Source organism: Zingiber officinale, chromosome 7A (assembly GCF_018446385.1).
Source record: "Zingiber officinale cultivar Zhangliang chromosome 7A, Zo_v1.1, whole genome shotgun sequence".
Taxonomy (NCBI): Eukaryota; Viridiplantae; Streptophyta; class Magnoliopsida; order Zingiberales; family Zingiberaceae; genus Zingiber; species Zingiber officinale.
Genome location: NC_055998.1, coordinates 3,219,449 through 3,233,399, shown reverse-complemented (window position 1 = coordinate 3,233,399; position 13,951 = coordinate 3,219,449). Strand labels below are relative to the sequence as shown.

Genomic DNA, 13,951 nt, shown 5'->3' with positions numbered 1-13,951 from the left:
ACAGTTCAATAACAAATAAGAAATAATTGTTTTCTGTTTTTATGCTTTCATTTTTTATTAATGATATTAAATAAGTATATAATGACTGATTCTGGTGTCTGTGAACTGTCAAGCCACTACTTATCAGGAAAGGGAGTAGCAAACCTTTCACATAGGCTAGTGCACAGTTTAATACAAACATAGCTATTATAGATTAGGTTTGAATTCTCAAAGTTAAGCAGTGCAGAGAATATTTGCTAGTACCAGCACTTATCAGTACTTTAGAACATGGTTCATATTGCTAACCAAATAGATACTTCATACAAGAGCAAGAGCAATGTATCTAATATCTATAATGTCTTGTTGATTATGCGTGTAAAGTAAATCTTCTATTGATGATAGCCTAATGTGTTCAATTTACAGGTTGTTGCTCATCTTCTGAAACCACGTGGTTGGAAACCCCCTGTACGCAGGCAGTTCTTCTTAGATTGTAATGAGATCTCTGAGCTTTGTGATAGTGCTGAAAGAATATTCACTAGTGAGCCAATTGTTCTACAAATTAAAGCTCCTGTCAAAATCTTTGGTGATTTACATGGTCAGTTTGGGGATCTCATGCGCTTGTTTGATGAGTATGGTGCTCCTTCAACGGCAGGGGACATTTCGTAAGCACTTTCAACTTTCACTAATATTATCAAGCATGACTAGATTTCTACCATGTTTCCTCCATGATTTCCACCAGGTTTTCTTCATGTTTCAGTTAGCACAGAATTCTTATCTATATCCTTCCCTTACACTCTTAACACCAGATATTTAAACGCTAGACTTAAGTTTGCTTTGATCTATTGCTTATGTTGCAGTGTGAAAGCAGCTACTGACTGCAAGTTTTTCCCAGATGATAATGTGCAGCTTTTTTTGACCTGTATTATTTTGGTTTGCACTTGTACTCTCATGACTTCAGTTATTCAGATCCTAGGTTTAAGTTTGCTTTGTCCTATTTGCATATATTGCAGCATGAAAATAGATGTTGATACACAGTTTTGGCTACACACTTGGGTGCATCTTTTTTTAAATCTGTAGTGTTAATTTTAGTTCATATTTTCCTTTATCCGCCTGTGACACTGTCTTATGTTTTTGCCACTTCCAGTTATATTGATTATCTATTTTTGGGTGATTACGTTGATCGTGGCCAACATAGTCTGGAAACTATTATTCTTCTCCTTGCATTGAAGGTATTATTTTTCCCTCAAGCTTGTCAATGTGATCAGTCTTATCCAAGCAAATATTTTTATGAAAATATTTAGCATCAAAGAATTCTTGAAGGTATTACTTTGCACTCTTCTTGTACAGGTTTATGTTTACAAATATGTTGTATCTTTAAACTTTTCAAAATTTTCTGAATCAATGTTACAGATTGCATATCCACATAATATACATTTAATTCGTGGAAACCATGAGGCAACATACATTAATGCTTTATTTGGGTTTCGTACCGAGTGCATTGAGAGAATGGTAACACTAATTTCTATTTGCTGTCATTATTTAGTTTATCAAGAAAAAATTATGTTCCATATTATTGTTTATTGTTTGGAAATAGGGAGAACAAGACGGAATCTGGGCATGGCACCGTATTAACAGATTGTTTAATTGGTTGCCTTTAGCTGCTTTAATGGAGAAGAAAGTTATCTGCATGCATGGTGGTATTGGTCATTCCATAAATCATGTAGAGCAGATCGAAAACCTTCAACGACCTATCACAATGGAAACTGGCGCAATAGTTCTTATGGATCTGCTATGGTCATACAAATAAATAACTAAAAAGAAATACCTTATTTCTGTGAATAACTATTTCTTGTTTCTTATTCATGCAGGTATGATCCAACAGAGAACGACAGTGTTGAGGGGTTAAGACCAAATGCCAGGGGGCCTGGCTTGGTTACTTTTGGGGTGAGTGATTATATGTTTGGCTCGGACCATTTTCTACTCAATTCCTATACAATGGTTTCAAATTTTTGATCTTTTGATGTGACAACCTGACCGAGTTAGTTATTGAGTTCTGCAATAATAATGACCTCCAGTTGATAGTAAGGGCACATGAGTGTGTCATGGATGGTTTTGAACGATTTGCTCAGGGTCATTTAATCACTCTTTTCTCTGCAACTAACTATTGTGGTGAGGATCCATAGCTTTGCTTAGTCTATTGTTTGTCTATTAATTCTCCTAATTTTCTTTCAATCCATATATCCAGGAACAACAAATAACACGGGGGCAATTTTGGTTTTGGGACGAGATCTTGTGGTTGTCCCAAAGCTAATTCATCCCTTACCTCCTACCTTCCATTCTCCTGAAACATCACTGGAACGTCATATTGAGGATACATGGATGCAAGTATTGCTGCGTTAACTCTTTTGATGTTTGCACTTTATTGTTGCATCTATCTGCATTCTTTATGACTTGGAAACAAAATTGTTTATCTCCTCAGGAAATTAATGCCAACAGACCAGCCACGCCTACCCGAGGCAGACCTCAAGTGGCAAATGATCAAGGTTCTCTAGCCTGGATATAGAAATCATCCCAAATATGGTATACTAATTCCCCTCCTGTGAACTGAGATTCCTGGTGGTTCAGCTGTTGGACCTACTCTTTTGAACAAGAAGCTGGGTTTATAAACTGGCCATCAAAATTTGTAAAGCTCTTAGATATTTCAACATGTAAAGTTGATTGAAAGTTGCTCACCAATAGTGTTTTTGTGGTAGTTATTCTTTCCTTGTTGAGACAAACCGAGGTTAACAATTATTATGAGCCATGTATAATAATAATCTTTTCCCTTATTGCAGTTCCGTCGCTATAATTCCTTTGGTGATTTTGTGTACAAGATAAGTTTTGAGTGTAACGTGTAATTGATAAGGAATGGGTGTTTGAGCTCTGCAAATTCAAAATGTCAAGGGAAAAAACAACCAAGATGGGTAGTTGTCAAGGTATATTCATATTACATCGGTTTTACACCGTTGCTGAAACAGTGTCGTTAAGTGATACTACATCGGTTTATAACCGATTCAAAAACCGATGTCGTTAAGTGATACTACACCAGTTTTAACCCAATGTCTAAAATGGCAGACCTTTTACATCGCCTTCATAGACATCGGTCAAAAATGTAATAGACATCGGTGGAAAACCGATGTCTATAAGGGTTTTTGTTGTAGTGTATTAAATATATGTGTTTGTTATTATATTAGGATTAAGAGCACACACTTCCATAATAACTAAGGTCTAGTTCTTTTATTAAATCAGTATAAAAAGAACTTACCTTAAATGGTCCTACTCAATACATTTAGAGTGTACTAGTGTAATCAATTAGTCAAGATAAACTAATACCTAATTACACTACGACTATTCCAATGGTTTGTTCCTTTCCATCTTAGTCGTGAGCTACTGTTTATAATTTATAAAGAACTGATAACACGATCTTCTGTGTGTGACACCACACACTATGTTATCTACAATATAAATTAATTGAACATCTACATTTGGTATATATAAATGTACACTTGACCAATGTGATTCTTATAACTAGATAAATGTTTATACCAAATGTTAGACTTTTAGTATACACTCTAACAATATCTCATGGAACAACAAGAAACAAGTTTGTGTAGCGTCATCGATAATTAAAGTTGAGTATGTGACCGTGCAAGAAGTTGTCTGGTTAAAAATGCTCTTGAAACATCTAAAAATCATCGAGGATAGTGAGAGTCCTATTAAAGTTTACTATGATAATCAAGCTGCCATAGCTTTTTCTAAGTATTCCAAATATCATTGCAAAAATAAATATATATCTATTAAATATAATTTTGTAAGAGATATAATTGACAAGAAAAAAGTAGTTCTTGAATATATTCCTACACATGCTATACTTGTGGATCCTTTTACTAAGTCATTGATTAAAGAGTTATTTCAATGACATGTGAAATCTTTGTGACTTCATATAATATAATATATTGTAATGACAATCGAATATTGTAATATGTTTAATTGTGAAATGTCATGATATATTTAGTGTATATGTTAATGTTACATTTGGATAAGTCTCGGTGAGCATGTTGGTAGATTGAGATTGGATCTATCAAATAGACAATCATCTCTATTTGTTAAGTATAAATATAGGTAAGATCATTGCTTATAAGACAACTAATGAAGTTGTGAATGAAGACATACCTGTAAGCTGAGGTCACCTTGACAGTAATATCAAGATGAGATCATTTGTAAAATTGATAATGATCAGAGTAAATAAATCCACAATTGATTAAACTTCATTGAAATTCGTAAGTTGAATTCAGGATTAGACATTGGGAATATTTAGATCAAAATTAGTATGACTTTAAATTTATAAAAAAAACATGCACTTTTTATTAGTAAAGATAATAACATTGTAACATGTGATACATACCATATGTGCTATAACGACAATGAGGGTAGTAAGACAATTGATCTTTATTTTTTTTACTATGTGAGACATTTAAGATTATAAGTTAATCTTAATTTTAACCTAAGCGACTATTTAGTTGTCTACTTGAAGTTTTAACTAGAGTCTGTTACTTTAGCATTTATCCTAATGACTATAGATGATTCAGCCTATGAAATATGATTAGAAAACGACTAACTAAAATAAATAAATTTTAGCTAAAAAGTAAAATTAAAATAGATTTATATTTTTGATATTTATTCACTAATCGATCAATTACTTTTTTTTGTTAAGTATATAAAATGTGAGTGTAAATAATTACTTTGATTGAAGATATTGAATATGCTTGTGATATAATAGTGATTATGAGATATTAGAAATATTTATATGGATGTAAATAATTTAATCTAGGATCAATATAAGATATTAATATTTCTAAATTATTTTAATGAACGACTATGTAAAATATAATATATTTTTAAATTTTAATCACTCAGTATGTTTATTGGTGTATGAATTATTTTTTTATTTAAGTATGAATTGTATACTTTTATATTATTTTTATGGCATGATTTGAACGAGTGAAAGATATTAATAGTAAACATGCAACGTGTGCAATGATAGTGGGCAGTGGTATCCAAACTTGAAACTTCCCACTATTCCCTTTATCTAAACGTCCAAGCAACAAAGAATGTGGTTCGACTTGATGCTTCGCAAGTGAAGAACATTCTCTGGTGAGGAATTTAGTTTGTGGATAAAAGTACTGTTCGATCTTGTAATTATTTCACGGTAAGATTTACCGTTTTGATTATTCATGCATTTGAAACAACATAAGTTATGTTGGTTATTCGCATGAATTTTGCTTGCAACTAAGTTACTAGTTAATGATATAATCGGTAGTGTTATTGAAACACAAAAATAATTTATTTTATTATTTTCTTTGCTTGCTGCGCAAACAAAGACCGCAATCCGTATAGAACCGCTATGGCGTCTTTGAGGCATTATTGCAAACACAATTACGCAAAGCAGCGGCGATCGAAGCGGAGATGGAAGACGTTCTCACGGAGACGCCGCCGCCCTCTCGATTCTTCCGAGAAGACCTTGACAACTTCGCCTCTCCGCCTCCTTCTCTCCCGCCACCTCTTGTCCTCCTGAACCCCAACTCCAGTTCAGACCACCTCCGTCCTCCCCTCCTCATCATCGCTCTTTCCGCCCCCTCCTTGGCCGTCCTCCATCGGATCCCCCACAAGGTCCTCATCGGTGCCCTAATCCTGCCGGAGATTCCCCTCGCTGGCAACTCCCTTGAGCCCTCGGCACGCGATCGCTCTTGCTATGTCTACGCCGGAGAAAGTCAGGTCCTCGTCTCTGTTCAGCTCCCTGTTGCGGACGAAAGGGCCCGTGCTGTTGCAAAATCGCTGCTGGGGGGGATCCAGGCGGAGAGGGTTTTGATCTTAGACTCGATCCGGAGCCAGAACTACAGGGGGAGGTTAGCCGTGGACGAAACCCTGGCTTTTAAGCTGGAGACGGTAGAGGAGAGAAATGCCGAGCAGCATCTGGTGCGAGGATTGGATTACTTTCCGTCCGGGAGCGTGATGGATGGCCTAGGGGCTGCCATCATCGCGGAATGCCAGATGAGGAGGGCAAAGGGCACTTTGGTGGCGACATGGCCCGCTAGTGCTCGATCTGCTGAAATGACAATGTTTGGGTCGTTGTTGAACGATTTGGGATTTCCTATAAGCGAGTCTGATGGCAATGATGACTTCGTTGCTGGCTACTCAGGTTCTTCTCGGTACGATTCAGATTTATATACCTGACAGAGGTATTTGTCTTGGCTCGTCTATTTTGTAGGATTTTGAAGTATCCATGTTGTAAAGTTGTAGTTAAACTAGCTTTATAACCTGCATCTTTGTTAAGTAGAAGCATATGGACTTATGTGAAAACTAGATGCTTTTAAGTATTTGCAGCTAATTCAGAATTTGCCAGTTTTCTTTTGTATCTAGATTTAGTTGCAAAAACATAGTGGAATTCACAATCAAAGAGCGAGATCTTTTGTACAATTAACACAATGATAAAATACCATTGGATTAGCCATTATCCAGACTCTAACTCAAATCTATCAACTGTATTATTTAAACTGGTGATTTGACTAAAGTCATGACTCATGATCATGCTGGAGCAACTCCTCTTTATTCATTAGGGGTTATGCCTATGTAATTTCATAAGTCCATGTGGATACATTTATTGGGTGGATAGGCAGTGGATGTATCCTTGTTTGATGTACGTGTTTGTTATAGTTTCACATTGCTTAACTGGAGCATTTATTGGTCGTCTATGTACATGCTTGTACTATCTTAAACGCGTCTCTTGGAATTTTTCTTCAATAGATGCAAATTCGACTTTATCTCTAATGCTCTCATTTTTTATTATGTCTATCCTTGTATGCCCACACATTCACCTTAACATCCTCATCTCTGTAACTCTTATCTTATGTACTCGAGTCATAGCCTAATATTCAGCTCTATATAACATATTTGGTAGAACTTTCTTTAAGTTTTAGAGGTATTTTATGATCACATAAAACACCCGATACTCTCTTCTATTTCAATCATCCTACTTGTATTCTATGTAAGACATCTCTCAATCCCTCCATTGTTTTGCAAAAATGATCCTAAATATTTAAAGCTCTCTGTTTCGAGCAACTTACCATCTCCTATCTTAATAATTGTCTTATTACGTCTAATATTGCTAAACTTAAATTCCATATAATTTGTCTTTATTTTACTAAGCCTAAAACATTTTCCTTCTATTGTTTTCCGTCAAGATTCTAATTTAACATTTACTCCTTCACGTGTTTCATCTATCAAAATAATATAATCTGCAAACAATATGACTATAGTACTGTGTTTTGAATGTGTAGTGAGTTTGTCCATAATTAGTATAAAAAAATAGGGAATTAGAGCTGATTCTTGATGTAATCCTATTTTTTTTAGAAATGTTTCAATTACTCCACCTAAAGTTTTTAGGTCGTTACATTTTTATACATATCCTTAATTAATTCAATATATGTTACACTAATATCTCTCTTTTCTAGAATTTTCTATATAAGCTTTCTGCAAGGATGATCTTGTAATTTTTAGAAATCTTTCTATCATTCTTCCTAACCATAAGAAAGTCAATTTGCGATTTATTATTTCCACTTTTGAACGTTATCAAGTGTTATTATCTTTTCTCATTTTTCACTTTACGTGCCCATTTAGATCACCTCTTATTAAAATCATTTTATTTAGCGGAATGTTTTGAAATACTTCATCTAGGTCATCCTAAAACCTTGTGGTTCATATATACTAATTACGTTCATAGTTTCTTTTGCCACTATTATCTTAAGGGTTATAATTCTATCTAAAAATCTAACTACTCCAACAACTTCATCCTTTACCGAACTATTTACAATAATATTCACTCCATTTCTTATTTTACTATTTCTTGTGTACTATAATTTAAAACTCAAGTTCTCTATTATCTTTGCATTTTCGCCTATCCATTTTGTTTTGTACACACAAAATACTAATTCTTCTTTGAATCATGACATCTACTACCTTCATTGATTTACTAGTGAGGTCCCTATATTTCATGTTCTAAATCTTAGATTGTTAGTTTTCCTATAATATTTATTCTTATCCAACCTATGATGTGAAAACTCTTATCTATTTAACACTACATTCAAGTTCTCATGGAGATGTAGCGGTCTTTGTTGATATGTTACAATCGAACCCTGCAACGCGAACCCTTGCATATTTAGCACTATACTTGAGTTATGGAGATGTAGCGGTCTTTGTCGAGAACCTTGCAATGTGTTTCTTTCGGGGAACAATCTGACATTAACACAATAGTTTAATGGAGAACCCCACCGTGAATGCCTCACTCGACCGTCGGTGATCGGGGGCAGTGGCCCCACAAGCGATGGCCTAGCACGCTGCCATCTGGGATCGTGCAAAGTCCAGCACTGCTAGCGCTCGATTTGAGGTCACACCCATCGATCTCGACACTACCACGACCTCCACTATCGTGAACTAAGCCCCGGTGTCCACTGTGGCCCTTCGATTGTGATCTCACAGAAGCAGCGCAAGAAGCACCTTGGTCATAAGCTGCACGGAGGTCTGATCGTGCAAAAGCACCTTGGCCGCAGGCCTCTGAGCCATGTGCAAGAAGCACAAGCACATCTTGCAGACGAAGGAGAGCCTTGCGCAAGGGAAGCCGCTCAACAAGGAGCAGGAACAGGTTCTTTGTTCCAAGCCCACAATGCTCACTCTCATCGACTACTACAAGAAGCTCCAGTGTCCCCTCTCCGTCACTGTCCAGGAGGAGCTCAACCTCGCCTCTTCCGCCACCACCCCTGCCGTATATCCTCCTCCTCCTCCTATCTCTACCCCTCAAGAAGAAACCCCTATCCCCGTTGATGACAAGGATGAGCCGGATCGGGCCGTGATTGACATTTTGACTTTGGCCTATTTCGGGTGTTTGTTCGATGTCAAGCTGCTGAGCGAGTTTGCGGCAATGATGTTGACCAGGACTCATGAGCATGACTGCTGCTTGACCTATGACTATGTGACGGACGATGCCACCGACCTGCTTGGTGAGCAGGATCTCGATGTATCCTTTATCACTTCGCGGGTAATCTATTTAGGTGTCTTGCATAAGGAGGCTCTCCATGCCTGCCTTCAGCACACAAAGCTCTGGCTTATGAACGTTGATCAGCCTATCCAGCCTGGGACATCACTCATCTGTTAGTGCCTTTTGGTTATATGTGGATGATAGGTTTCTTTTTCTGCATCGTTTGTTGGTCTTCCCCTTCTCTTCCCTTCCCTGCTTCCCTAGGAATATGTTTCTTTTCTCTTTCCCTTTCTTTGCTTTTCCCTAGGGATTTTTTCCTCAATAAATTATTTTCCCTCTCCTTTCCATCGTTTCGAGTAAACAAAGCATAAGAAGTTCATGGATCTATATGAGGGTATATATTCAAAGCAGACTAACCAAGGGGTGAAGTTAAAATTTCTAGGTTGGTAAAGGAGAGTTGTCACAGGGAGAACAAGGAGCACACATGAGGTAGGTTATAAAAACAGGATATACGTGCCATCTACAAAATAAAGTTATCATAATTGTTAGATACCATCCTTGTCATGTTTGCGTCTCTTATAATGTAATGAGAGATGTAAGAGCTGTCTTTATTGGTCAAGGAGTTACATAATTATTCTCCTGATACTTTGGTTTGATTTGTGAGTCTCTTTTGCATTTGTTTGAACCAAAAGCTGGCGAACACAGTTGCAAAATTTTGAATGAAGAAGTTTGTCGTTCCCAAGCAATGTTTTGCCTGTCTAGCCACTCACTTGAGCACCTTTTGATAATACTGTGTTAACTTGCTGCATCACATGAACAATATAAAAACAACTTAGGAAAAACATGTTGCTTTCTATTTTAATTATTAGTCATGGACTATATGGAGTGACATAAATAATTTGTTTCTTGTTTTTCAACATGAAAGAGGAAGCTGCAGTTTAGTATGTTTCACTTTAATTGTTTGTTTCACCTGGAGGGTTCTGTTTCCCTCAAGATTACAAGGGGATCTAGTTTATATTCAGGAGGCCATTTAAAACTCTTCCATCTGTCTCCTTAGATTCTTGTTTGTAGATACGGCATTTAATGGTATTTATTGTCCACATGTATTTGTGCTTCATTGTGAAAGTAAAAGAGGACGCTTCTTACCCATGCATGCTTTTGTTGATTATTGTCGGGAATAAAAGTTATTGAAATCATGGTTAGTGTAATTTATGCAGACTGGCTTCTGTTTGAGACAATTCTGTTATATGTAGATACATACTTGCAAGAGCTTATTCTATTAATATCTATAACATTTTATTCTGTGCCCCTGAAGCCCTCTCTCGTTTGATGTTGCTACAACCAGTTGCGGGGTATCATTCCACAATGTGCAAGGATCCGGATGTATGATGCAAGGCATTGTATGGAATTTCTGTAATGAATATGCTTGCATTTTCTTTAATGCATACAGAAGAATATGTATTGTCAGGCTTGAATTTTGATATTTTGAGAAAATTTTTACCATGAAATGTACCATGATTTCTTAATGATATTGCTTGATTTTCTGTGGTATCACCATATCATATAATTAATCCAATTTATGGTTCTGCCGGTCTGCCCTTGATAATGTTATATATTTTCTTGTGATGTATTGGCATGACCAGTCTGTAAATATTCCTTAATAATTGATTGGATGATTTTGCTTGTGACAACTTAGAGTTGCATTCATTCCATGCTACACTTTTCTCCCAAAGTTTCGAATGTTTTAGGTAGCATATGATCTTCATGGTAAAAGATGATTATGTTTGTCCTCAGTGATCTCATCAATCCTTGAGTCAATATTGACGAGGTAAATTATCAGTGGCTATTAATCATTGGATTAATGACTGGCGCATGAGGTGAGTATTTATCTTGATTAGGTTGAGATTTGAATGTTAGATTTTATAATGATAATATCTTATGTGCTAATTATTAGACTGCCCCAAAGGGACAAAAGGTAATAAACGAAAAGCATGATCTTGTCCTATGGATCAGTAGATTTTACGTGTGGATTTTTTTCTAACTTACAAACTAAGTATATTAACTGCATGGAGTATTTGTTCTGTACATGCTAAATCTTCTTGTCTAATGTTGTACATTTAGTAATTTTTGCATACAGCAACTATTTGATTCAAAATTTCAACAAATTAAGAATATTATTATTATAAACAAACAAAATAGTGGAGGTCTTTAAGGGAGTTGCCAGACTGACTTTGCATAATTAATTTGGACTTGATATGAAGATGGCCCGGTCCATTTATTAGAGCATCTACGCCCATTAACGCGGGACGCGTTAATGATAATATATTATTATATATATATATATGATTTTTAAAATTTATAGATATTTAATGCGTTCAATTTTTTGAACGCGTTAATGTTATTGATCCGGCGATAAGGCTGGGGGGCTCTCAGGGGCAAAGGGTCAACGACACGTAGGGGTCAGGAGTCAAGAGGGGTCAACCCTGTGGGCTCGCCGAGCGGGCACCTTATGCCGATCGCTCGGCCAGGCCCTCCAGCCGAAGGAACTGTAACCTGGCCATGAGCCTGGGTTTCAGACGCCAAGGTAAAAAGGCTATATGGCCGAGTGGGGGCCCGCTCGGCCGTGGCCCAAGGCAAGGGTACAAGGCCGAGCGGCCTGTCCTCTCGGCCAAGGCGTCAGGCAACAAGACCAGAGTGTTCGTCCGAGCAGGGGACCATGAATCTCCCCCGGACAGACCAATATCCACGACGGGTTGAAGGTAAGGAGCCACCGAGCAGCCGGACACTTGACTCGAGAGGATGAAGCCAAAAGACACGGGGTAGTAAGGACGTCATCCTAATAACCCCTGTCGCTGACAACAAGCATATTCGATGACCAGGCCATACGCAGAATCGTACGATGGAAGGTTCTTCTGTCCCATCAAGGAGGTGCGCGACTGTAGCAGCATGGTGTCAGACACGCTCTTCTGACAAGCCCATACTAAAGTATAGTGCAGGACATGTGTACGCCTCGATATGTGTGCGCCAGGCTTACCATAGCTCTATATAAGAGCCCTCAGACTTCGCCGGAGGTATGCAATCTAGGATCTTTGGAGCCACTTCATTATTTTCCCCTTGCCTGACTTGATCGTCAGAGGGTCGTCGCCGGTAAACCCCACCCGGCTCGGTTTTGCTGCAGGATCATCGGAGCGCACGAGGAGCCAGCAGGGAGCGCCACATCCCCAGCGTCCATTGATTCAGGGCTCGGACAGGATCAAATTGGCGTCGTCTGTGGGAACGCACCTGCATCCGAGCGGAAGCAATGGACGAAGCTGGACGACCGCATACGGTGATGCTCTCCATGGAGGAGCTCGACGCTCTGATCGAGGCAAGAGCCGCTGAGCTTGTGGAACAAAAACAGAAGGCACAAGCCGAGCGGATGGAGCAACAAGCGACGTCCGCATCGGGAGGCCAAGCAGAAGCACCACCGGCCACGGTTCCATTTCATCGGGCCCTATTTCGTACGCCTCCTGAAGCCGCAACAGTTAATCGTGACCGAGGATCTTCATCCGACTAGGCGCCTATGCGAGACAACAGAAAAGGCAAAGCCCCCCGAACAGACGCCTCCCCCGAGCGGATTAACCAGCAATTTTCAGAGGACATCTTACAGGACCCTCTACCAAAGCACTATGTGCCCCCGGCGATCGGTGAGTACAACGGAACCATCGACCCGGATGATCATCTGGGTAAGTTCGACAACACAGCTACCCTACATCAATACACATATGGAGTAAAATGCCAGGTGTTTCTTACCACCCTCTCGGGATCGGCGCAACGATGGTTCCGGAGGCTACCGGACGGATCCATCACCAGCTTTAAGGAGTTCCACACAGCCTTCCTCCATCACTTTGCAAGCAGTCGATGCTACCAGAAGACCAGTGTTAGCCTATTCGCCATCAAGCAAGAGCCCCGGGAGCCGCTCAGAGCTTACATCCAACGATTCAACCGAGTGGCCATGGATATTCCAACTGCCACCTCAGAAACGATGATGAATGCGTTTACACAAGGCCTCGTGGACGGTAATTTCTTCCGTTCACTCATTCGGAAGCTGCCTCGAGACTACGATCACATGTTACACCGGGCCAACGAGTACATTAATATGGAGGAAGTCCAGGCGGCCCGAAGAAAAGAAGTTCCAACTGAGCAGTTAGCATCTGTCGAGCGGAAGCCTGTCAATCGCCAGGAGCCGCCCAGAGGACCGAGGGCCGAAGCAGTCCGCCCTCACCATGCGAGGTCCCAAGCAGTCCAAGAGGTAGCTGCCGAGCGGCCCAAACCTAAGAAGAAGGTATGGACCCCTATGTTTTGCTCGTTCCACCGGACCGACACGCATAACACAAGAGATTGTCGGAGTCTTCCCTTGATCGCCCACCCCACTCCTCGGAGTAGCCATCGTCGCTCACCATCATTCGGCAGGCGACAACAACACCATGAAGCCGATCGGCGTATATCCGACAGGCGACAGCGACAGTCTCCCGAGCGGCATCATCCTCAGAGGCACGAGGACTATCCCCCGATGTCTAGGGAGCAGCCTAGGCCGTCCGCTCAGGAAGAAGAAAATAGAAGCAACACGTCCCGCGGCGAAATCAACATCATCGCTGGCGGGCCGACCGGAGGTGACTCCAACAGAGCACGGAAGGCAAGTGTCAGGCAACTCCAGATCCATGCGGTCGGCTGCAGCCAAGAACGGGCGAGCGGACCCGAAATCAGTTTCGGGCCCAGGGACTTGGAGGGAGTCGAAGTGCCACATGACGACGCTCTCCTCATCAAAGCGGTAATAGCTAACTATACTATTCACCACATTTTTATCGATACAGGAAGCTCGGTCAATATTATATTCAAAAAGGCCTTCGACCAACTGTAAAT

General features: G+C 39.5%; 3 protein-coding genes across 3 annotated transcripts; all 3 read left to right on the top strand.

Moving 5' to 3' along the window:
- Nucleotides 1-267: 267 nt before the first annotated feature.
- Nucleotides 268-2,740, top strand: LOC122002017 (serine/threonine-protein phosphatase BSL3-like). The gene is made up of 9 exons (XM_042557040.1): nucleotides 268-318; nucleotides 403-641; nucleotides 1,124-1,208; nucleotides 1,390-1,488; nucleotides 1,574-1,773; nucleotides 1,848-1,923; nucleotides 2,019-2,148; nucleotides 2,225-2,364; nucleotides 2,459-2,740. The coding sequence occupies exons 1-9, from the start codon at nucleotides 268-270 to the stop codon at nucleotides 2,540-2,542; spliced, it is 1,104 nt and encodes a 367-aa protein (XP_042412974.1). The 3' UTR covers nucleotides 2,543-2,740.
- Nucleotides 2,741-5,419: 2,679 nt separating this feature from the next.
- LOC122000769 lies at nucleotides 5,420-10,606 on the top strand. Its single transcript, XM_042555221.1, has 2 exons — nucleotides 5,420-6,257; nucleotides 10,395-10,606. Exon 1 carries the CDS (start codon nucleotides 5,485-5,487, stop codon nucleotides 6,250-6,252), a length of 768 nt encoding a protein of 255 aa, XP_042411155.1. The 5' UTR covers nucleotides 5,420-5,484; the 3' UTR covers nucleotides 6,253-6,257; nucleotides 10,395-10,606.
- LOC122002013 lies at nucleotides 8,636-9,226 on the top strand. Its single transcript, XM_042557035.1, has one exon. The coding sequence runs from the start codon at nucleotides 8,636-8,638 to the stop codon at nucleotides 9,224-9,226; it is 591 nt and encodes a 196-aa protein (XP_042412969.1).
- Nucleotides 10,607-13,951: the final 3,345 nt, after the last annotated feature.